The sequence below is a fragment of the Sycon ciliatum genome, chromosome 10 (assembly GCF_964019385.1).
Source record: "Sycon ciliatum chromosome 10, ocSycCili1.1, whole genome shotgun sequence".
Taxonomy (NCBI): Eukaryota; Metazoa; Porifera; class Calcarea; order Leucosolenida; family Sycettidae; genus Sycon; species Sycon ciliatum.
Genome location: NC_088652.1, coordinates 21704003 through 21730085, shown reverse-complemented (window position 1 = coordinate 21730085; position 26083 = coordinate 21704003). Strand labels below are relative to the sequence as shown.

At 47.9% G+C, this 26083-nt stretch overlaps 1 protein-coding gene across 2 annotated transcripts; it reads right to left on the bottom strand.

Annotated features, from left to right (window-relative positions):
* Positions 1–2532: 2532 nt before the first annotated feature.
* LOC135825703 (mucin-17-like) lies at positions 2533–25262 on the bottom strand. Of its 2 annotated transcripts, none has more exons than XM_065338320.1 (4): positions 24745–25262; positions 8561–8895; positions 7180–7361; positions 2533–5146 (listed from the first exon to the last, which is right to left on the bottom strand). In XM_065338320.1, the coding sequence occupies exons 2-4, from the start codon at positions 8806–8808 to the stop codon at positions 3219–3221; spliced, it is 2358 nt and encodes a 785-aa protein (XP_065194392.1). In that variant the 5' UTR covers positions 8809–8895; positions 24745–25262; the 3' UTR covers positions 2533–3218. The 2 variants fall into 2 exon arrangements, with proteins under 2 accessions (XP_065194392.1, XP_065194391.1); XM_065338319.1 differs by lacking the exon at positions 24745–25262 and adding an exon at positions 14950–15869.
* Between the last annotated feature and the right edge of the window lie 821 nt (positions 25263–26083).

Sequence of the window (26083 nt, the reverse complement as noted above, 5' to 3'; positions counted from 1 at the left end):
TCCTCTGGTCCTACCTGGCCCAGGGCATGCGCCCGCCCGCGGGTGGTATGGCCCATCTCGACCGGGTGCTGACCGACCTGCCCCCCACGTCATTCCGCAACTACGGCTACGAACTGGAGCAGGTGAGGCCGCATCTCGCCACCAGCAGGATGGAGCTTGGAGAGCTGCTGGCCAAGCACCGTCCCATCCCGGGTATGTTTGTGGAAGCTCACAAACGCCACCCGGAGCTGGCCGTTGGCGTCATGACGGACGGCGCCGCCGGCATGATCCACGCGTGCGCGCTGGTCAACCCGAACACCAGGCAGCTCATCCCGTGGAACAGGGCCAACGTTCAGCCGGACGATCTGTCCGGTGAGGACGTCGACGGCCTGCCTGGCACACCGGTGGCCGTCGTGCCTTGCTTCTATGGCTCAACGTACGCACCTCGTGGACGCCTCGCCGGCCCGCTGTACAGGAAACAGCTGTTGCTGGAGGAGCTTGGCTGGAAAGTCCTTGTACTGGATATGTCGCAACACTGGAGTCGTCAGAAATCCGGCATCTCGGCTCTGATGTCACGGATTAAGACAATAGGGACAAGCAAGTAGAGCGATCCGCCACTGGTGCTGCAGAAGAGTATGCGTATGACCGCAGTGATGCCGGACACGAGCATCGCCTGAAGGCCTCTACAGCACTGGCGCTGGAAATGCTGGGTGTCATCTCCATCTTGACAAATAAGGCTCGCAGGTCATGATTGCTTCGTCTGTTGGCTAAGCGAACGCCAGCATGGGTATATCCGGCAACCCTGCATTGTGGTACGGTAGATACTGACTGGTCAATGCTGGTGCTCTGCACATGGTCTCAGATGTTAGCTTGTGCAGGCAAGTATAGCCAAGTGCCCGGCTCACGCCCCGCACAGTGTGGCGCGAACACAGAGCCGCTCAGTGTGTGCGCTCGTCAGGATTGTGAGGGCGCCGCGGGCGGGTTGTCTTGTGCGCAGCGTGACCTGTGAGTGTGAGTGGACGGTGAGCTAGATGTGTGCAGTGTCCCGTACTGCCGGCATGCCAGCCCTGCTGCTCCGACCGCGTGCAGCTTGAACATCCTCCTGACGTGGTCATTTAAACTTCACTGCTGGCACTACCAGCTAGTCACCCCCACCCATGTTACAGATTCTGTGGACGTGTTCACCATTGCTACTGCTGCTGCTACTGCTGTTACGTTTGTGTTTTGAACACGGTCAGTAGCAACTCGCTTGCTTTGTGATTGTGATGCCTATTTCATAGCTGAGTACGCCATTGTATTCGCTACCACTATAATTATGTACATCTCTCCCAGCAGGCTGGCGAGTCGTGGCTTGAGACGGCGTTGCGTTGACATGCTGAGCATTAAGCTGGAGGTAGCTACAGTGCACGCTTAGCTAGGCAGGTAGGATCCTGTGCTCCGTTGACAATTCTAAATCAGATCTCTCCACGTTATATCGTCGGCTGTTTCTCTCTCTATTGGCGCTACCAACGGCCTTGGCACAGCCTGGTGTGTAATTGGCCAACTAACACGTGTGCTTGGAAGTAGCACAGTGTGCAAGACGCTGGTCTGAGACTGGGCTTACTTTGGGGTTCTGTTGCAGAGTTTCCATAGCTCTGCGTGCAGGTTTAGTATTTTGACTATCACTCAGCACTGCTCCGTGATCAGCACTATGGGCTGCTGGTTCATTCAACAGCATAAAAAATAGTTCAGTCTTGGCATGTGTGTGTGTGTGTGGGGGGGGGGGGCTCAGGCTGATGTGAGATGCAACGAGTGTGCTTGATATTAGTGACATGCACATAGCTGAAAGCTAGAGAATTGAGTAAAATCATGTACATGTATAATACAAGCCTTGTTTGTAGGTAACATGATTGTTTTCAAGGTGACAGTGTGAACAAGCCATACAGTGTGTCCTCGCCTTGTCCACGCTATCACCGCAAAAACAAATCATGCATGTCTACATGTAAGAACACCACCATGCTGTACAGCTGGGGTCTGGGGCTCCACAACCCAGGTACAGGGCTCCACCACCCAGGCACGCGGCTACACAACGGTCAACCCAGGTCCGGGGCTGCATAGTACCCAGTGCCAGCTAGCTAGCTGCATGCAGGACACCCCACGGCCCAGGTGACCGGTCCAGATCAAATTTTCATTCCTCACTTCAGCATTGTAAAACTCTATACAGCATTCATAGTCATACTCATAGGCTGCTGTACGCACGATGGCAGACTGCCATTAAAAACTATTTCTATAGAGCAATAGCTACTTCATGATGGTGTCGATTTCACACTTGCTATGACTAGTAATTTTTCAACAAGCACAACCATGCCCTACCGAAAGTGCTTCAAGTTTTGAATATTATGTTTCCAAAGCATAGCAGTAGTGGAGTATGAGGTGTACGTATCAAGTTGCATGCGGTTACAATGTCGACAGAGAGCGGAATCCTCAGCTTCTATGGTATGGAGTGCCCAATGCTCACAGGAGCAGAGCTATAATTATCACACCAGAGTCAAACTCAGTACAGAGCACCACGTGTTACAATATCGTAATCATTTTAGTTAAAAAGAAAGTATCATCATCAAGCCTAAATCAATCTGATCGGTCAAGTTTTAGACAGTGGTAATACATGTATGCAAGAACAAGTTTAAAAAGGCATGTATTACATTGTATTATTCCAGCATACAATAATTTATACTCGTTGTCCTCTCCATAGTAGTATCATAAAACTATCAGCACAAAAATTATAAGAGTCCTGTGTGCATCAAGGCAAACCATGCAAGAAGATAGTATTCCAACGGATTGTTTACTGGAAGTGTGAGTTATCCACTAGCAAGCTCAGGCGGAAAAGCCGCAAAAGTAGAGAACAACTCGGAACATAATAACCAAACTACCTCAGTCTCCGAGTTTTCACGCAAACGTCCACGAATGATTAATGGCTCTTTAAAGCTAATAATGAGTCAAAGTGAAGTTACTAAACTTTACACGTGTTCTCATAACAATGTACTTCTGTAGCACCCTATATCCAGTAACCATGGTAACATTGGATCAGTTTTTGGACTACTAGTACTAGTATATTAATTTACTTTTTTTAAGTAAAATAGTGGTAGCGACTTTTATTATTTATTACTATTAAATCGTACAAGTTTCTATGCAGCACAAGGAGCTAGTGTTCGGGCATCTCAATTCAGCTTGTCAAGGCAAGAAGGGTTCATCAGAACGTCTCAGGGCGGACTTCCAAAGGAGGACTCATCTTCGCACGATGACGCGCCACCGTTGCGTCCCTCCAGAATCCAGTATTCGCGGCTGGTCTCGGAGAGGAGGCGATTTGAAACAGGTAGCTTGACGGTCGGCCTAGGCTCGGCGTTGAGGTCGGCATCGTCGGATGACGTCGAGGAAAGTGGCAGATGGCGCCATGATGCCGGCTTGGCTACGGCGAGATGGCTACTGGCCACGGTACCTGCTCTCCTTCGCGCCGCTGCAATGGTGTTCTTGTCCGGTTTCGGCGGCAGCGATGGACGCACTCCTGGCGGCAGTGTCGTAGATTCCGTTTGGTGTACGCCAATGCCTGATGTTGCTTTCAGAGGTGAGGAGTGACTTGAAAGGCTTGATGTTGTACTGCCTCCGCCGGCTGCTGGACCTGTCCAGTAATCATCACTTGGCAGAGGGCCTATCACCGGCATTTGCTGCCGGTACTCCCGGATGGGGTCTATGAATCTGTCCTGGCCAGGCGGGGTCTTGCCTGCATCTACACCGCTATCCGGGGCGGACGTTGTTTGCGATGTGGTCTGTGTTCTGGCGGGCTGCAAGCGACAGTTGTCATCAGCGTCGGATGCTGTTGCAGCCAGTATGTCAGGACAGCTCATGCTGTTGCGGTGGTTCTCCGTCATACCAGCACTTTGCACAGTCTTGTTGGACTGCATACAGTCGATGGAGTTCATACGGCGCCGCTCCTGCAGTGCCCGAGATCGCAGTACCGAGTCTCGTCTTGGCGGTGGTACTGGAGCAGCTGTGTTATTTGCAGCTTGTTTCACCGATGCTGGTAAGGGGATTCCCCGCGGGACTTTGTATCTTGGTACGGACGTGAGACCTTGCCGAGGTCCCGCCGCACTGCTTTCGACGCTGGGCTCTTCTTCACTGACAGTGGTGATTGAGAGCTGTTTGAGCAGCTCAGACACACCAGTATCAGCAGGCGTGTTGTCCTGTTTGTTGCTATCGGGGCTGGACACAGAGCCAGTGCTCTTCAGCGGAGCACCCTCTGTGAAAGAAAGGTATGTGAGACGGCCAGAGTTGCCGGGTGAAGTGGACGTTGTTGCCTGCGTTAATGATGACGATGGTGATTGCACTTCGTAGCCGTCATTGCTGAGCACCGAAGTATGCATTGCGGAGGTGTTGGCGGTGGTAGCACTGGTGGCAGACTTACTCGGTGACACTAGCAAAACCGGGCTGGACTTCTGTACCTTGAGAAGTGCCTGGTACGGTGATTTGTTGGAGCTGACTGCTTTGGCATAGCCGCCGTTCTCGGCCCCGGCATCACCCGTTTTAGCCGCACCGCTGCCAGGTTGGTGTGCAGCTACGGCGGCCGCATGCAGGAACCGACTGCTGGGCAAGCTGGAGCGGTTGTGGACGGTGGCCGCTCGCTTGGCGCGGACGATCGACTGCCGCTGCTTGGCCGGCGACTGCACGCCGACATTGCTGCTGAGCTTGGCGTACTGTCCCTCTCGGTTGGCGTCCGCCGGTATTGCGAGTAGATCGGGTAGCGACGAGCCTGACTTCATGCTGCTGTTCGTCATGTCGTGCTGTGCTGCTTGTACACTGTTTGTCATGTATAGCGTTGACTCGCGGTCGAACAGCCACGAGTCGGACTTAGAGAGGCGCTTCTCGATCGCCGGGCACTGGTCCGGATCGACGTAGACCCTCTCGCTGGTGTACTTCACGCTGTATAGTCCCTCCTCAATGCCATCGGTCACGCCACACACACCGCCACCACCACCACCGGCGGCGGTGGTTGCTACGGCGACGGCGGCGTTGTTGCTCTCGACGTTGGTATCCACGACGACACTAGCGTGGTTGCCGGCGGTTGCGATGGCGCTCTGGAGGGCCGCGCTGGATAGGCTGGCCTGGAGGCTAGGGTTGGTGAGATCAGTTCGGCCTACAATGTACATGTGACAGTACAAAACACATCATTAGCAAAAGTACCCACTCGGATGTTGAGCCAATAGTGATACAGTGTATGTAAAGAGAAAAGACGTATAAGTTACGAGTTATGACTAACAGTCCACCCAGCTAGGTGTCCGGCCATCGAATCTTTCAATATCCCTGTCCGTTTGTGCTTTGTCGCACTATCTGACTGTATATTATCTTGGTGGACTCAGTCATAACTATTAACTTTATTATTTTTCTCTTTACAAAAGCACCCACGTTATCACAATGTCAAAGTGTGCATGGCACAACAAGCATATTGTGCATTGCCAAATATGGATTTCATGAGTAATGCATGTGAGTACTTGTACACTGGGATCAGGCATGCATATGTTCAACAGAACACCCTACACGACCATACCCCGGTAGTTGTGTGTGTGTGTGGGAGGGAGGTGTGTCTATGGTACAAATCACGTCATTGCGCAATAGGCTTATAGACCTGGGCATGGGAGACGTAGAGGATATAACCCGAGTCAGAGGGTTATACCGGCTGAATATAAATCCCGACTGCGATAGCAGGAGGGGTTAATATGAGGGTACGGTATAACCCGACTACGAGGGTCATATCCTCCTTATGCCAGGTACCCCTACGCATTTCCAGAACAACGAACCTATTTGGAGATCTCCTACATCATGCAGTACATGAACATGTTCTGATGGTTATCAGTTGTCAATTGAAAGAATGGTCGAGCAAGGTCAGAAGGAGATTCCTCCGTGGATGTTTGGCATAAGATTTCCTTTCAGTTCCAGTGCATATTGTAGCATCTGCATGATCTTGTCGCGTGAGCGGTGCGGAAGTCAACTGAATTGCTGGGGTGCTGGAGCTGTCGTTGAACCAAACTACTGTCACTAGTTAGATTACAGTCTGGACTCTTTGGGAGTAAAGTGTTACTATAATTATGGTACAGTGCTGATTTTCACATGCGGCATCTTATAATCAGTTTTGCTTACTTGCAAGTAGATGCATTTGCATACACTGTTTTGTATCACTGTGTCACATTTCAATCCAATCTAGCATTTTCCAATCGGTTTGAAGTACACTCTGCATCAGAAACTTAGTTACGAAGGAGACAGTCTGTTGATGATCTTCAACTCTTCGAAGTACAATCTACATTGCTGACCCATTCGCGATACTTCGTGGTTATTCGACGTTCTTTATCCTCAGATTCAGTATAATAGAATACTCTGTAGACGAATTCCAGGTCATTCTTCTTTTCCATTGTGTGCTATTCCTCGTCAGTAATGCCGTTCTGTGTGGAGTGGTGTTTGTTGTGAATGGTTCGTGCGCTGGAGTACTGTACACGTTCACTGCCTTTCAGGCAGTGAACGTGTACAGTGGCAGTGCCCTAGCGTACGTACCATGCACCGGGATTTATATTCGATATAAATCCGGCCAATATAACCATGGCTAGACGAGCGCTGATTGGCTGAAAACAGGCCCTCCGTACCGTACCATGGTATAAAGGCAGATAGAAGACACGCTCTCACACGGCCTAAATGGATCACACCTATACCAAAGCACACATTGTGTATTCGGGAATGTGTATAGGAATCAACATATTTTGACTTTGCCTCAGAACAATCCTTATGCAGTAGAATGTAGTCGGAGCTTGTGATAGAGTGGCATATCAAATGCCTTCAAGGCAAATGTTCATGGGTTGATTTTGAAACCCACCAACAGGATTTTTAACTCCTTCAGTAAAATGCGGGCAATGCCTGTTGGTCTCCGGTGCTAAGCACGTTGCCGGCTTGCTTGTGTATGTGCACATGTGTCTGTGTTTATGTGTGTGTGTGTGCACGTGTGTGTGTGTGTGTGTGTGTGTGTGTGTATGCGCGCGCATGTATGGGTAGGGGTATGTTTGTGATGACATGGCATCCAGCACGTTGACTCCCGATTCCAGCCGCCTTTGCTAGCTTCCAAAACACCTATCTGAGTGAAGTTGTAGTGCAGAAAAAGAGGAGCAAGTTGATGACATCACTCACCAGAGTCTGTTGATCCGCGACTTAGCATGGAGCGAATACGGTGAAGAGGCGTCGGAGATGAGTGGGCAGTGGTCGTTGTCGTCTTGGTGGATGCTCGGTGCAGGAAGGAGCGAACTCGAGTTAGCGGGCTGGATGAAGGGGACGCCTGAAATGCCGGCTGCGATAAGTGTGCCTTTTCCTTCCTGCGGGGCAGCACAACAGGGCAGAGTGGGAATCTCAGCATTGTACAACTCACTGTCAAACCTCGCTTAAACGAACAACAAGGGACGAATGGTATTTGCTCGCAACAACAGGAGTTTTTCCTATCGATATTTCGGTCCAGCCAAATGGGGTACGGGTGCTTGACCGGAAATCAACATTATCAGTTACGACAACAAACCAAACGTGTCTACACGGATAGGGTGGGTCAACGTTTTTTTTCTCGAAATAATGCCAGGGCATGGTCAGCTCGTCCGGACTGGGTACTACGGCCTGATCATCGGGAGAAGGACAGTGAAACCTGTCTAAGACGACCGCTCAAGGGACCTTCACAACGTGGTCTCAGTTACCAGGTGGTCTCCTTATCCAGGGTCATTTGACTGGAAATAGCATGCCTTGATGCTGGTTTCAGTGGTCTTCTAGAACAGGTAGTCGCCTTATCCGAGTGGTCTCCTTGACAGGTTTTACTGTATCATGTTATGGTCCTACGGGCCGTATACATATAACTTGTTGCTCGATGAATACGGTAAAACCTGTCAAGGCGACCACTCGGATAAGGTGACCACCTGTCCTAGAAGACCACTGAGACCAGGATCAAGAGATGCTATTTCCTTTCAATTGACCCTGGATAAGGAGACCACCTGGTAACAGAGACCACTTTTCAAAGGTCCCTTGAGCGGTCGTTTTAGACAGGTTTCACTGTACCGTAAAGTACCGCCAGAGCGCCCCACCATCTCATCCTTTCGTAGTCGTATTGTGGAGGTGGTCTGCTGTCTGTAGGTCATACGACATGAACCTTGTACACATATTGCACGTTTCGCAGTCAATCCGTACCTTCAAGAGGACACAAGCTCCACACAAAAACCTGCCAAGTGTGACCTTAGTACACTAAGATTCTCACATCGTACACACTTCGTTGCACTCCGCCATACGATTTTCCTTTCTCTGGCTGTAAAATCAAAGTGGGGCGCTCTCGCGAGACGGGGCGCTCTGGCGGTACTTTACGGTACATTTACTAGGAATAGCTGGCCTCAAGCGAAGGTCCCTGGTTCGAGTCCTGGTCGTGACAGTCAATTTTTTTCTTCAGATTTTTCCCATTTCCATCTTTCTCTCAAGCCAATGAATGTTCTATGAATACTGGTTGGATATTATAAAGACTTCACTTCACATAGTGCCAACTCACTGTTTCTTCTTCCATCGCCTCCACGCAAAGAATGAGACCAATCCAAGCAGCATGACGACGATACCGATGGCGATGCCGATCGCAAAGTTCTGCAGGAGGTTGCCAGCGCCTCCACCGGATGTTCCCATATTCGCTGGCCCGCTGGTCACTATCCCGGACTGGCCACCGGCAATGGGATGCGTTCGTACTATACTCGTGGTGGCAGAGCGATCGCCGGTCGAGAGTTGAGCAGTCGTCGCAGTATCCATTTTGAGATTGGAGTTGTATATTGAGCCGGTTGTATTGTGATGCTTGTAAACTGCTGTGGGTGTTGGCGGTCAGTCTAAAGGGTTATGCTGCACAAAGTATTGCACACAACAAACACAGCACCGTCAAGTCAAGCAAGCTAATCAACACAGGCACACCCTGGAAAGAATAATGTCATGATATTTCGGATCCTATTCACCGGCCTGGAAAATCAGTGACAACGGATGCATTGTTTCTCAATCTGCGGACAGAACTGTTTCGTCCTTTGTGGACTCATCAGCGCAGCACAGAGAAAATGAAGCTGAACCTGAAAGCAATGATTTTTTCCAAAGCCAGATTTAAACCAGGCCCGCGAACGTACCATGGTTTCTCAATTGTTTGAAGGTCCCAAACGGAAAATGCTCTATTTGGGGAGGAAAAGGTTCATGATGATAACACTATGCTCTCAGAATGGCCCAGGGCAGAGTATTGGTTCATTTCTCTCTTTCTTCTTCTTATTCGAATGTAACCCCGAGAGCAATTTCAACAGAGTGTTGATGTGAACATTATAACAGGGGATGGTTTTGCCCCACTTCATCTTATCCCTTTGCTGCCTTGTTACGTATCACATTGGAGCATAATGCATCCCTGACTCGGGAGCTTACTTCTACTGGCTGCAGCCTGATAACAATGTACAAGTACTCAGTCACTGGGTTGTCGTTAGTCTAGAATGATACAGCAGGGTTACGGTAGACTCAGACAAGGGAAAGGTGGACTGCACTGGCCCAGGGGACCCTTTGTTTGTGTGCTGCCAAACACTGAACCGTTTTTTCCTTCATTTCCACCAGTATGGCTACTGAGTACTGACTGTACTTCGTCTTGGGCCAAGTTGGGGCTGAAGCATGGGGATTCGAAGCTGCCATACGGGGTGAAACTTGCTGACCGGCATGTACAGCCTCTTGTCATAATAATAATTATGCTATCCTAGATCCTGGAGATGCTGGCAAGGCGCCAGCTGGACTGTCACAGTGTCAGCATACAGCTACAAGATGTGCATATCAAGTTCTGGCAACTGAAATCCGACCCCTGGAGCCGTCCGCCCATATCGCAACGACCCAGCACCGGATTGTAGCCAGGCCTGATTGTAACACTATGAAATAGAGACTGCTAGAATCGGTGCTGCGCTCGTGCACGGCAATCAGGGGTCGGATTTCAGCTGCCACCACTGGAGGACGGAACTCTACACTCCTTCAGTGTGTCACCGTGTGTCCATATGCCGTAATTAAGGTGTATTGGCAAAGTGCTGACCTTGTGCCAAGACATGTCTAGGACAACGTGCACTCCTCTTCCATACCCAGTGGCAGTGGACAGCAAAATCTAAAACGTCTGCACAGTCGCGGGAACATTTCGGGTATGGCACCCAGAGACAATCCTAGCTCGTCCAGGAGAGGCCCAGTCGTCCTTGGGATGTACATGCAGCTACACAGTTTGGGCAGCCAATACGCCCAGGGCTCAGCCTGCTGGCGTGATTAGTAGACACGCATTACCAACACACCCTTCCGTCAATTTCTGGCCCCAGATCACCTTTCCTCTCCACAATGACACACTGGCACACACCACTCCCTTGCCAGGCAGAACGACTTGGTTCAACCACCGTATCCTACCCGGGGATGGCACAGCGAGGAACGAGAGTATTCCTGTTCAATATCTAGAACTGCAAGCCTCCTTTTCTCGCAGACTCCGGTGCAGCAGAGCAAGTAACTCTGGCCTTTACGCATGTCCGATGGTGGGCACACGTAGAACTAGCCTCCATGTGCAACGAGCGAATACAAGACAGTACGGCCAAGTCAATGTGTACAGTGGACAAAGCCCTATGGAGAGATGGTATGGTACAATCCATGGTCCCCTTTCTCTAACAATCCTCAGGCGACTAGGTTATGCCGATTATCTTTTAAAAAGACCTTCAGGACGTCAAGGGGCGGGTGTCAATGATCATGACAGGAGAAAGCCCAGTAGCTCAGTACGTATGCAAATGAGTTGTACAAACAGCCCAGAACACCATCATGTATTCGACAAAGTTGTTGAGAATATGGAATGCTTGACAAGTTGTTGACAAACACCACTTTACTAAAGAGATTGTTTTACATAGAACAATGCTGATCACGCGGATGTGAGAACTCTACTACTTATGCGCCTAAGGACACCCTGTCATAACACAGAGAGAATTGCCTATAAGACATACACCCGGCATCCTCCAACTTTCCAAGGCACATCTGGAGTTGTTCATCAACTTCATGGCGACTGAAACACAACCAAAACGGATCGAGAGTCTGGTGGGTTTGGCTCTCTTTCTACAATCCGTCCAGCACTACTAGCTAGCTAGAGTGAGTTGCCAGTTGGCAGATTGTCAGTCTTGTCACCCAGTTTCCCGGGTCAGTAATACTAGAGACTGACAAGTGACAACCTGCAAGGTGCGATTATTATTTTGCTATGCACTCGTACCGACACTAGTACGTCCTGTACATTGTACATGCATTAGGTCCCATTCTTCCTCAACTGTTTTTTTGTGAGCATTTTGTGTGCAATTTTTTTGGCTCCAAGTCGTCACACCCTGATCTTGTATTTTCTATCTCCCCCGAACGTTATAATCAGACTTGAAACTGATGTGTAGACACATTCCTCACACGTACAGATATCACGATGCTGAGATGATTAAATTTTGGTAAAAGTTGCCGCACAACACAGAGCATTTTGCAACGGACACATGACTTGTACCTACATGTCCATTGTATTCTTGTCTGAAAACAATACGTACAGTATTACCGGAAGGTGGATTACATTTTTTTTTACTTCTTCAAGATCTCGTTGGACCTGGGCCCAGGTCTGGTGAAAACGTATGACATAATCATTGCATAGGCCTACCTTTGGAGTACTCATTTTGGTGAACTACATGTACTGCTACTTGTGCAGGAATGGACTTGGATGGAGAGCCAAGTTTAGTAAACTGGTGGTTTTAGTGGACAGTATAGCGTACTAGTAACTTGTAGTTCCTTGGTCCATTTTTCTTTTGTACAAATTACTGCTTGTGAACAGGTTTATTCACAACACCAGTTGGGCCAATCGCGTGAAACCACGAAGTAAGAACCAAAGCAAAAAGACAACCCAAATTCGGAAATAAATAGAACACTCAATTGAACTACTTCCGAAGTACATGTACTACTACTAGTACCAGGGTACCAGTAACTAATTACTTTAGGAAATATTACCAGTTTATATACATGTACATATAGATTGCTGCAGTACTTGTACATGTATTTGTACTGGAAGACATGCCATCGCATGTGTGTTGAGGTGTGAGGTTACCTGTACCTCGCACCCAGTTTTCACTAGATACAACATACCACTCAGAATACCTGTTGTGAATATGTCCCAGATCAGAATGGAGAGCATTTTTAGATAATACTTGAAGTGGAGTAAAATAATTGTTTACTAGGAATCCCTTGCACACTATTAAATTTTGTACATGCCAGTACAGTACAGTCATGTTCAGTACAGTGCATCTTTGTATCTCTTTCCCAGGGTTTGCCTCTAACCTAGCAATGAACACGTGACTGAGATACCAACAGGGCGGGTACCACTAAAACCAGTAAAGTTCTTTTACTAAACTAATACTGACCTAATAATAATTGTCATGTACCCGATGTACATGTACATAGAGTGGAGAGGAAATGTTGCCAGAAATACCTCTCCACTCTGCACTACCCACAGTACAGTACAGTACGTGGGACTCTCACGAGCCACTTATCCTCCCATGTCAGAGTCCTTGAGCAGCTGATTGACAAAATTATCCAGTTTGGCCCAGTTCGGGATCCCACTGCAACTGTGCTTGACATGGAATGCACTTGTTACCTATAGGCTATACAGTCATGTAACAACTACTTCAAAATAACTTTGTACTGTGGTGCCAGGTCGTGAATACAACAACGCTCAGCTGTATCACCATGGATCACACAACCGACTGAGACTGAGACCGTGACTGTGAGAGCTGATGAGTTGCTCATGAACACCCGCCACGGAGCATAGGAGATATCACACCGGCAGGATCTGGCAATAGTATTGTAGGATTCGACTCCACAGTCCACGACTAGTCCTCTTGGTCTCGCCTGCGGCCACGATACATGCCCTCTTCAGTGACACGCTTCCATCGCAACAATTATTTTGATTGATTATCGTCTATGAAACGGTGACATGACTGAATTATGAAAGGTCTTTGGTGGGTAACCAACCACCCACGCTGTGTTTTCTCTTCAAGACGCAATGGATTACTGCAAGTGTGATACTAGCAATGTGTACCTGTGCTATACTCTCTTCATTCCTATCCAGGATGCAGGAAAGTCGCATTGCAATCAGTTCCTTTTGCTTCCCTGTTCACTGATACATGTATGTAGATGTACTGTCCGTACATGATTGTACACTACTTCAGACTGGCCTATTTTTACAACCACAAATCACAACAGGAGTACAACAAATCTTCCCCAGGGGATATAGCAATACGTGTCGTTGGACTACTGGTCGTTCTACGTCGGCCCATTGGTCAAGACCAGGACCGAGATGCACCCACGGTCATCATGGACAAGCCCAAAACCACTGAGACCAAAAACCACTGAGACGAAAGCCACCGAGACCATACGCCACTGAGAAAAGACCTTCCGAACAGGTACTAGTACTTGGTCTCAGCAGTTTTTCGGCTTTGTATGGTACGCTCTGCCCTTGCTTGCGCATAGAACACTATTTGCAGCAAAGACCCAATAAACTTTGTCTAGGACCAGGGATATCATTCGCGTTCCAGGCGCCATGCATGCCGCTGCCTGACCCTGGGTTTTGAAAGTTGAAACCCAGCCCCTCACTGGATTGTTGTTGTTACTCATGCTAGGATTAGCGCTGTGGCCAAGCGTGAGAAACTGATCCAGCAGCTTAGACTGGGACTAGGACTATGAATCATGGAGAAGCAAAAGCCAAGCTATTGCCGGGCAGTGTAAGCCAAGCTGCTCTGCCTGGTCACACTCCTCATCCACATATTGCTACATACAATTTACAAGATTGTACTTCACGAGCGAACCTCAAGGCCCAGCCGTAAGTGAACTCTGCAAATAATTATTTCTCAATTCTGTGACTTTCGCCAGCGTTGATTTTTGCCTAACTTATAATTATTATGAACGTCCCTGGAGACCTTGGTCGAGATACTCTTTGAAGCAAGTATGGCGAATGAGCTAGCCTAATAAGTAAGGAACTGTCCGTGGAGGCAACCTGAGGTAACCTCTAGTAAAACTAGTAGTAGGTTAGTTCGGCCACACGTACATGTACTTAAAGCACACACAGTTAACATACTACCGGTAGTTATTTTTTGTTTTTGTTTTTGTGTTTATTTTACAGTGAGGAATCCGGCATAGTGGGATGGATGGTCTAAGACCATGATTGAGAAACAGAGGGTACCAGGTTCAAGTCCTGCTTGGAAGCGGACGGAATGTTTCCAGCCGTGCTGCGACCCACACTTAGTTGGGAACTCGTGGCCTGGCACGCGGGTAACATGGATGCAGCTAATGTGATTTCGGTCTTTGACCACTTGGTGGTGGGTCTGATCTACTCACCTCCCACCGTTTAGGCGTTGCATCTGCGCCTTGATCCTAGAGGTCGGTGGCGTTTCCACGGCGGATGCGGAAAACTCGGCTTCCAGCCGAGTCTCACGCGGACCGCGAAAGTTTTTATTTTTTATTTATAATCCGGCCACAAAGCCTGCACAAATACTCATGAATAGTAAAGTTCTAAAAAGAAACACATGTACTAAACACCAATAGCTGCCTCAGAAACCGCCAGCGCCAACACAATAGTAATATTCACGATACTAGTAGTAGTCTGGTATTAGATAATCCAATACTAGCACAGCACCAGCACTAGCTCTACCAACCGTGGATGGTTGCAGTAAGGTCACTGTTTCCGAACACGGTGGCCTCCACCTTGTTTCATGCTGTCAAACCAACAACATAGTTGTAGTCTGCGTGGGTCCTGAAGTCAGTGAGTGAAATGCATGGCGAATTGTGTGCGTGACAAGCCACCTCTTACCATCACCCAGGTGACCCCTTCCCCTCCACCTCGTCGTGCCTCACCTTCTCAAGGTTCGCTCCACTTCGATCTCATCCATCCAGCAGCCGAGTGACTAACTATCAAGCGTAGACTCAACGCCTCCCCGAGTTATGAACGACCTCACTGAATAGGCCAAGAATAAGTACACAGGACTACGGAAGGAGACACATTACCTCAAGTCGTCATCCGAACGACTTTTAACTTCTCGTGTCGGCCTCACGGATTCGGAGACAGTAAATATGATGGGGGACTGGACACTGTGACTTTAACCACTGTGGTCGTGCAACTCACAGCGCAAACATGGCCCGTGACAATTCGAGTGTTATTCTACAGCGGCCAGCGTCTAGACTGTGGATGTGGCGAGTGAGAGATCGGGGTAATAGTTAGTTGCCCGAGCGTATCTGCCATGGTGAAGGCATTGCGCTGAAACACGACACGGAGACGGCCAGCTCCGAAGGGCTAGGGGCTGGTGATAGAGTTGTAGCGACATCAATAATCTATAACGACTACCTGCACACGTAACGTTCGACGGGGGTGACATGGCGATTTCTGCCATGCGACTCCCGCCTGTCATTCCTTCTCACTGGTATTTCACGCTGGATGCTGTCCAACGTACTCGCCATTGTTCTGGCCTCGAACGAAGTGCCACGATAACTAACTTTTCAATTAATTTTGTACTATCAATAGCGCGATACATGGCAGTGCACGATCCAGGCCGTGAAGGCATTGATCTAACCTCAACAAGCGAGCTCCTGCATGCAGGGACGGGTTGAAATAACACAGCATTGCTGCAGTGCTAGTGTGGCTCGCCTAGAGCAAGTGCTCAGGCACTTGGACGCGCCTGAGCTACACCCAAGAAATTATGCGAAAGGATCCACTGATCCACTGATCCACAGAGGAGTGGGATGAGGTCGCCGCTCCTAACCTGTAGGCTGTACCGTGTCTGTAGTCATGCAGACGTTCCAATCGTGCAGTTACATACTCCGACCTGTGGACACACGGTTGAAGCGCCAGTCTCCAGAGATGTTCACGGCGCCCATAGCAATCGCTTCACTCGCACAAGTATTTAGTTACACACAGGGCAGAACAACGGAGACCAAAAATCTTTCTCGTAACTCCGAGTTTCGTGTTGCAAAAACACTCATCAGACGAGGTATTGAGCACTGTTTGCAGCAAAGACTACAGTCCAGACACTTTGACAAGTATTTAGTTACGTTGTATCCTACATACATGTATGTACTGCTCCACTGGCACTGGTTCATCATTGGCGACATGTAAATACTGTATCGTGTTACATGACTGCGGACACAAATAATAAATTAATCAGACCCCGGCTCTAGATTCGCCCAGGGAAGGTCAACCACGCCAGTTACAGTGTACCACGCTTATCCTGTACCATTGTGAGTTGTGAGCGTCGTGCATGCAGGCGAATGATTGCGTGGCCAGTCTCCTCCGCGGTCCGGTCCGGCGATGGAGCGGAATAAACACCGATACTTGCCGTGAAAGTCCGGAAGAACACATCACACTTCACATATTGCAGTTGTAATGGTAATGTTGACCTCCCATGTTCTGAGACGTACATGTACATGTACTGTCGTGAACATGGAAATCCGGTCGCACGTCTAGCGGCCCCTGGGCGCTGGCCATGCAGCCGTAGCAGCTGCTCCTGGTCGCATCGGAGCAACATGTGCACTGCATGCAACGACTAACAGTTACTTAGGGGCCGTCCGTAAATATCGATGTTTTTTTAGAGACGATATTGGTGCGTCTGGGGGGGGGAGGGGGTTTGAGCCATGTGCGTCTTTTCGAGCATCAGAAAAAATATCGATGTAAATATCTGAAGTTTCGCCGATCCCTGCACGCGGACGTCTAAATGGCTATACAAGAAATGTGAAACCAGCTTCCGTTCGCGGAGCTAAAACTCGCGACACAAGAACAAACTCAAAAATTGGAAGCTGTACGCCCATGGCGAATTTCAAGAGCAAAAGAATGAGCTATTGATTGTGGAAATCGGCCGAACGATGCCTGCAGGAGACCTTTTTCAAGACGTAGAGGCAGTGCGAACAAACACGGACGAACTCCACAAGAGTTTCCAGTCTTCACTGTCTGAACAAGGATTTGAAAAAATTCAAGCCCGAGCGTAGCCGCTTTGGCTACACCAGTACACGATGGCTGTGAGCACTGCAGCGCCAACCCGGTTCGCTCCCCCCAGGCGATGCAGCTATTGCGTGAGTGCGGCGGGATTTTCACGCCTACACCGGACCCTCAACATCCTGGGCACTTCATGAGCATCCAAAAATATTGATTCCATGATCTAGATGTACATGTGCGTCTTCTGGGGGGAGGGAGGGGGGTCAAGGGAGAGAAGCACCAATATCGTCTCTAAAAAAACATCGATATTTACGGACGGCCCCTTACGTAACGTTCTGTACGCGCTGAGGACGCCGGCCCCGATCAATCGACTGGATTTCGATGTCCGCGACAGTACATGACATGTACCTGGTCGCAGTGAACTCAGTATAAAAAAAAACTCAGTATCCATGAACCCAGTCAAGTCTAACACGGACTACACTACAGTGGTGTATTCACTGGTTTCAGAGAAGAGTGTACGTAACCACGTTTTTGTGTTTAAAAACACAATGAATCAACTCTGCATCGGTTTACCATCGGTAGAATAGTATCAGAAACCGAAGAAGTCTAAGTTCTCTAACTAGAGAGTAACACGGAACATACATGTACACGAACTGTCGAGATGTGTATTGAACACTGTTCATAGCGCCCTCGGGGTGAATTTGTACTTGGGTTAGGCAAATACATGTACATGTGTTATGTAATTCCAACTTAAAACTACAGTAGACCAGCAGCGCACCTTGACCTCAAATCGGTACCACTGGGAGTTATTATTCAATGATTTCAATCGGAGATGGGTGATTCGTTCGAGGCTGAGCCTGTCTCCGTGAGTCCGTGTTCGGTAGTTTTCCGGTTCGCTTTCTGACAATGGCAGCGTGATGTCATTTCGCTTCTCCATTGTTCGCCGCTGAAATCACAATGCGCATTGTTTCCTCGTCAAACAAAACATAAAATCGCATCATGTATGATGTACATACATGTACTGTCATGTATGTACAGTCATGTACTCTGCAGAAAGGTGTCACCTCATACTTCATAGTATTTGCCTGGGACACCACACTGACCACAGGCACAGCCACATCTAGAATATCTAGCCCTCCGTACTGATCTAGAGCTAGAGATCGTACGTACACGTGACGACAGGTGTGGAACTACAAAAAAAACAATAATTTTTGTGTAGACCTTTCATGTTTGTGTACACAATGATTAGTGTTACTGATGTCCAGTGACGACATGTTTGGCTGACAAGTGACAGCCACCCATATCCTACAGTGTACACGTGTATGTATGTAGTGTCCAATCCGGGGAGGACATACCGTGTACATGTATTGTATTGTACATGATGATCAGGCAACCACATTCAGACATGAGTCCATATCACGGTGGGGATCGGGGCGCTTGCCAGAGAAGAAGGGCTTGCAAATGGTTGTAGTAGAAATCTACTAAAATATTACCTTTTTCTTGCGATGTACTATTAAATTTTACAATGATTATTATACGTGTAGATGACACGAGCGCACTAGATCTACACTGTTCATAGAGTGTCTGATATATTTTAGGCCATGCATGTACAATGTACATGTACATGCATGACGATAGGGTGTCGCCTCGCAACACTGCTGATTGGATCCGGAGGCAAACTAGCAGTACAGGGTACAACTAGTACTGACTCTGAGTACTAGTAGTTTCAATCGCAAGTCATGTACTGTACATGCGCTCCCTTCCCTTGCACGTAGATCTACATGTACATGTCTCCTTGGATACACTTCTACTGTAGCACTCACTACAGTCAGCACAGCAGAACTGGAAGAAGCTGGGAACGAATTCAGCTGCAACTCAACTCTTGTCTGGTGATTGCGTTTTGGCGTGAAACACAGAGGGGAAAGTACATGTAAGTTTCAACATACAAATAACTAATAATTACTTGTTCAATCCTGGCCACAGTGTGTGACCCTCGATTACATAACATTACAACAAGGGTATGAGAAATACACTGTTCTCTATCAGCAACAACAATAATAATTATTATTATTGATTGTGATACGCTGTGCTTTGGTCAAAGACGCTGTGACTGAATTAAAAGCATCCAACACCATTTTCACCGGGAAGGATATGCGGAGTCAGTGCATACACTGTCTAAATTTACTCTAACTACAATGTACAATCATCTAAATTAGATTTCAGCTCAGTGGATATTCCTGTATGCAGCATACCGGAACCTGGGCCTTAGACTGGGAGTGGGAGACATACAATGTATATGTACATGTACCCAAACCCTGGTCTAAGCAGTCTGCCCACGCATTGGCCACCACCCACCCAGCTGACCAGCTGAATATTCAGGGCCATGCCATTTATAGCCCAAGTACAAGTGCTATACGCGTAGGCATTACAAAGCTGTGGCCCTCGCCCTGGTAGCCCCTCGTTATTACACTGGTCCAGTACCGATCGTAATCGTGTTAGCACTGAATCGATCTACACTGCACTGGCAACAGTGGCCAGTGCAGCAGTTAGCTGAGAAATTAAAATAGACTTGCGATCCGAAAATGCACACTTTGCAAACCGGAAGACCACGGCGGTCCTGCTCGGGAACAACCTTCTGCTCTGTTCTTGATCTCAACTAAATAACTAAATAAGTTACTTGCAGGCACATGATGCAGCGAAACGTCTTTAAAAGGTCAATTATGGTCAGTTTTCAAGACCTGATCGACACTCAAATTTAATAATGATCTACGTGGTCTGGCAACGCCTAAGAAGGTTTCATTAGTACATGCATGTGCTTGGAAACGTAGTATGTTTGACGGCCTGTGTCATGGAATGTGCGTGAGAGCTCAATGATGAAAAGAGCATCTGCCATGCCATAAACGCCTTATGGTGGCATTCGCCCATACTGGCCACAGTGAACTAAAGAGGCCGCCATCATCACCACCGTGCCCTCTTCTGCGCTCACTTTCAGGCTCTCAGCTGGAACATCTGACATTGTAGAGATACTGCAGCGCTGCACACATACATGTACTCGATTTGTGTAGAACAGCTATTGCGCGCAGCTGTAAGTGAGCAACTGGTGCAGGCACAGTCGCATCCTCAGCAGGGGTTCTCACACCACAGGCACTGCTGTCTTCCATTTAAGCTACATGTACATGTATTTCTCTCTTCTTGCCCTGACCTTTGTCTCTCACTGGGAAATAATTGATACAACCACTCACGTGAGCATATTTGGACATTCCGCCTTTAAAGTACAGTGCAGCTCAATGAAATCCAGTCGCGTCACTCCTTGCACCTTTTCCCAGCCCAGTGTTCGCAGGTCTAGGGCTGCGCAACGCCCGGCGCGTACTTGAGAAACTCGACTGGATTTCATAGAGCAGCACTGACTGTACATTGTACATGTATCTTAGCAAGAAGATATATGTACATGTACATGTAATACGAACAAGGGTGAACTACAATGTAGGTCGTGCAAACCTGTGGAGTGATGATGTTGCCGTTGCTGCGACTGCTGAGTACTTGTGCCAGAGCCATGCTAGAAGGTCATGGTCGCTTACCACGATATTATTTATACCTGCCATGGGACAGCATCTATACTAGGCTATAGTGAACAAGACCACTCAACCCTGAGTATAGCTCCAGTCTCCTGATGATATCTTTTCAACGTGAAACTCGTGAGCAGAGATACATGTATTTAATCATTTTTATTCCACGGGATTCTCGTTTATCATTAATTTTGTTATTACTAGTATACTGTTATGTGCGGTGCTATTATGCTAACGAATGAAATCCGATCAACGGAGTGAATGCCATGCCGGGCGCTGTCAGGGACGTTGGAACCGGCGCGACAGGTGTGGCCAAAGCCGCACCAATAATTTTATCCTGCGATTTCTGAAGCAATGAAATATAGGCTACTTGGGCCCATTTTTCCTGAAATATTACCCCCCCCCCCCCCGCCGTTTTATGGTTGTACCAATGTAGAATGCGGTCTGGCATCCCAGACTGTGCATCCCTAACCCTGTTAACACTGGGATCTGAACTGGCCCACGGCGCACACTTTGCTCACAAGATTAATTTAATTCATGGTTGAGCATCAATTTACTGTATGAGTAGGTATTAAATTAGTTACAGGTCATGCTCAGTCATGATTTGTGTGTAGCGATCATTGCCTCGTGCTACAGGGACAAAGGAAAAGGACATGAGATGCATATAATTATGATGAAGAAAGGAAAAGGACGACATGTAACAAGTTATGACAAACTGTCCACCAACGTAACCAGATCTTATACGATCAGCGAGCGCGACAAAATGGCAAGACAACTGACAAGGAGTACTGAGGCATTCGGCGACCTGACACCTAGCTCCAACACTTCTCCAAGGCGCAAACCAACAACCTTCCAACTTGGAAGGCTCAGGTTCGGTAAGGTCCAAGAAGGGAAGGAAAGCGCAACGAAGAAGAGCATGAGCTACACGCCACAGCAACAAAGAATGCCGAAAGTTACTGGATGATGACATAAGATCTGGTTACGTTGGTGGGCAGTTTGTCATAACTCGTAACATTTTGTCCTTTTCCTTTCTTCATCATAATTATATTGGCTCACCATCCGAGTTCAGCTACAGGGACAGGTGGTCATTACATCCAGGTGGTCGGTTGTACAACACATGTCAAACCGTACATCAAGGTGTGATCAGATGCCGGAGATCACCAGTCTCTGAAGAGAGCTGGTCTCTCGTGATAGTGTAAACACATGAAATTTCCGCGCTGCAAAATTTCGGCATTTCACGATTTTCGACATTTCAGCAGCGACTCATTTTCAGCACTGTGTTAATATCAGTACATCACCAAAGCGGATGTGAAACATTTCATCAATGCTATAATTTTGGCATTTCGGGTGAGTTCTGAATATAGCCGAAATTAAATTAAAAAAGCGGCCCCGATTTTGTATTATTTACAGTACGGCTTCAACATGGTAAACTTTACCACACTGCACATGTACAGTTTTTTTCTTGTTTTTCTTTTTCTTCTTTTTTTCTTTTCTTTTTGATGATGCTGCCGTATGACACACATGGCGCCCCTATGACCAGAATGATTATGGGTCATACACACATACACACATACACACATACATACATACATACATACATACAGCACACATACATGTACATGTACATCGTGTCAGGGTTAATCCTCTGCAGTGGTGCTGACTACATATTCCTGCAGAATGTCACATCCTGAAAGGCCTTTTGTTCTTGGCAATTCCCAGGCACTAACCTACTTGGCTGTCGGGACAGTGCACTCACAGCTCAAACATGCCCGGAATGGATGCCATAATATCATTGACTCATTGTTACCTGCATTCATTCTGTATAGTTTCTTGGTTGGAGGGAAACTAATCAGCACACGAAGCACAGAAGTCATATAGTTTCGACTAGGCCATTCGACTTGAGAAGTAATGGTACGAAAGGCCTAGTCGAAACTATAATGGCTTCTGTGTTTCGTGTGCATTCTTTCTGTATGACCAACGTCATTGCTAATGCTTCTACGGATGTGGAGCGGGACATGCAGCAATCCTGAGCAGCCTGCAGACAATCAAAAACTCGATGCACTTGGGCTTGGAGCAGAATTTAAAAGGACACGTAGTGATGTCCCAGTGTCATCAGGCATCAGCACATAGTGTTTTCCCAAGCACCAGTAGAAGACATGTGGTATCCTAAGCAGCCCCACGCCCTACAAGTGCTGTACAATACGTGTACTGCCTAGTCTATTATGATGTAGAACGTTGTGCCATCTGATTGGCAATCAGATGAAACGCACAAGTATGACAGGGCCTCACAAGTTTCTGATGTCTCGCAAAGGACAGCCATTGGCAATTATATTTTGGAACACACGGCATTCATCATCACTGCCCCAGAAGATGATGGTTGATAACTAGGTTTTTGTCTAACATTCCAACCACTGCACTTCAAGTGGTAAAAGGATGAAAGTGCCCTGGAGTTGGAATGATTAATACCGTATATTCTCTATTATAAGCACAGGTCTCCATTACTAGCACAGTCTCTAATACTAGCACACTGTGAGCACCTTTCGAAACATTATAAGCACGGTCTCTATTATTAGCACGGTCTCTATTATTAGCACGGTCTTGGTGGAAATCAATGCGGCATGCATGATATCTAGCACGTATTTCTTCTTGCCCTGTATGGATGTATTGGTTGAAAAAATATAAGCACGGTCTCCAATATAAGCGCGGTCTCCAATATAAGCACTGGGTAGAGGGGTGTTGAAAAAATATAAGCACGGCGCTTATAATAGAGAATATACGGTAATTGTTGTGAAACCACAAGTTCTCGAGAGTAAAAGGCCTTCTCGCTTGTGACATTGTGTTCGTTTCAATGCAGCTGTATCCCGACTCCGCCGTACCGCTGATGTTTACGACGTGGCATACGCTACAGGCGCTATGTGCGGTTTGCTGTGTGCGCTGTAGTTGTATGTTGTATGTGTATGCTTTTCTCATATACGCTGTCATTTTCACGCTATAACTACCTGGTGGTTTTAGTGTCAGTTATTCAGTTGTTTCAGTTCATTCAGTTGTTCCATTCATTGTTCATTGTTATTAGTCGATGGAAGTGAAAGATATTGTTGAGAATAAATAGTTGTCCTCGTGCCGTGTGGGGTCGTTCGTTCCTGATACTTTAGAGAACCAGAGGGTTCACAACAGTAATATTAAAATCGATATTAAAACATGTACACACAAGCTGTGTATTGATAGGGGTATTCTCTATGAATGATGACATCACAGTTCACACTGACGAGACAATACCAGTTATACCACTGTTGACTGAGGAAACCGTGACTGGCATTCCTACCTGATACCAGCAAAAACTCGGTTTTGATTCATCAGAACACCAATGAATCGGCTTGAGAAACACTCAGAGAGATGTAGTAGTACGTCCTTGTATCCATGTAGCCCCCCCCCCCCCCCCGCAGCCAAGGCCTAAAAGTTATTTTCCTAACATGCTCACAATTTGCACGTATCACATTGCAGGATGGCGCAGGCAGGCACAGTGGGATGGTCAATGCCATGATTGAGAATTAGAGGGTACCAGGTTCTAGTCCTGCTTGGAAACGGAGAGATTTGTTCAGCCATGCTGCAATCCACGGTTAATTGGGAACGCGTGGCCTCGCACAAGGAGAAACATGGATGCAGTGAATGATTTTCGGTCGTTGACCACTTTGCTGGTGGGCTGATCTACTCACCTCCCACCGCTTTAGGAGCTGCATCTGCGCCTTCGATCTTGGCAGGGTGGTTAGGTAGAGTTTCTACGAATGCTGAAAACTCTGTCTGAGTCTCAAGCGAACAGCGAACATTTTGCACGATTGTGTTACTGAACGCAGGATTTCATTTCCCTAATTGAGCTGGTCCTTGTACTGATGCCTGCCACCATGATCAGAGAAGATTGTTTGCCTTTTGCACGAGTTCTACATCCGTTTATCGGAATCGGTACGGTTATTTAAAACTGAGTTGGTTTCTTCTCTATTTATATATTTTTATTGTCAGGATCACGTCCCAGCCATGAGATGCATTTGCACACGAAACATGTGCACAATCTCTACTCGTTAAAACGAACCCTTTCTTTAAATGGCGCATATAGATGTTGAACATTATTACAGAAGCAAACCGCTAAGATATCATTGTAGCGCTTACCTCCTCGATCTTCACGGTGACGGACGTCCGGGCAGGAACATCGACTGTCCGGCGAGAAATCCCGAGACCTCGACTGACCAAATCTGCGCCAGACACCTCACCGCTTCACTAATATAGTCGAATGGTACAGAGATCCTTATGATCTGATGCGTTCACCCACAAACAAAAGGTGATGCAGCTGCAGCGAGGAAGTCACGCTGCGACTGGACGCGAAAAGCAGTTGTCACCGAGTGCTGTTAGTTTCGTCCAGCGCCGGTTCCTGTCCTGTTCTCCGCGTACCGGCTGACAGCATGAAGTTAGTTCGGAACTGACACACAGCATGCAGTGCTGTAGTCTGTAGCGACGGGCTCTGGCCCGGTGGGGTGCCGCTGCCCGCTGGTAGAACAACACCACTACGATATCTCCACAAGCAAGTCACGCAAACAGCTGTGAAAAGAAGAAGAAAATAATTATCGTCCTCTCCTGGCTGGGCCTACTGATGCCAGCAGGATATGATGCGACCAGTCCTGCTGCTAGGGGTTTGCTGAAGAGCCTCTCGAATATGAAGTGCCCAGGTACTAGGTGGCTAACAAATTCAGGATCTGGAATGAAAAACTCGAAGAATACCCTTGTTTTCACGTCCCACAATCACTCTACCTGTCGAGTGTCGGAGGTGCCGCGTCCGGCACTGGTACAGTGGTAGATCTACATGCAAACGCTACAGCCTGCACTGACGGTGACAGTCTGTATGCGTGTGTCGCTTTCGACGCTGAGCAGCCACGATGATACATCGCGACCCACGACTTGATCAGGTCATGACAGGTGCCAGGGTTCATTCATACCACGCTCGCAGAGATACAGCTTCGCGCATTTTCCCCGAGACTGACGGAACGGTGCACGCGCACGTCCTCCGGAGAACTCCATATATACCATTACCCATATAAAAACCGCTCTGTGAGCGGTTCTGAAAAACCTCTACTGGTGCAGCCCCGTCGTAAAAGTAAGAAATTAGAACTGGCGCATTGTCCTCCCAAATGTGAACTGATCCACCTAAATCGCGATTGACGGGACCCGAACGCACCAGTAGCACGAGGTTCCTACCTGTGGATGCAGCTGGGGACGCTGGTCCATAGCCAAAGCCAAAGCGGCAAAGGTGGGCTTCGGGGTAGATCTAAGTGTTGTATGGTAACTTGATCAGCGCCGACGCCGGCTGTGATCCTGTGCCCTCCCGACCTCGTGCTACTGGTGCGTTCGGGTCCCGTCAATCGCGATTTAGGTGGATCAGTTCACATTTGGGAGGACAATGCGCCAGTTCTAATTTCTTACTTTTACGACGGGGCTGCACCAGTAGAGGTTTTTC

Excerpts from the sequence above, each read along its gene's own strand:
- LOC135825703 (XM_065338320.1), bottom strand. The coding sequence starts at position 8,808 with ATGGATACTGCGACGACTGCTCAACTCTCGACCGGCGATCGCTCTGCC. Across the intron at positions 7,362-8,560 it reads AGGCGATGGAAGAAGAAACA|GAAGGAAAAGGCACACTTAT; the intron begins GTGAGTTGGCAC and ends GCTGCCCCGCAG. Across the intron at positions 5,147-7,179 it reads TCGCGGATCAACAGACTCTG|GCCGAACTGATCTCACCAAC; the intron begins GTGAGTGATGTC and ends TGTACATTGTAG.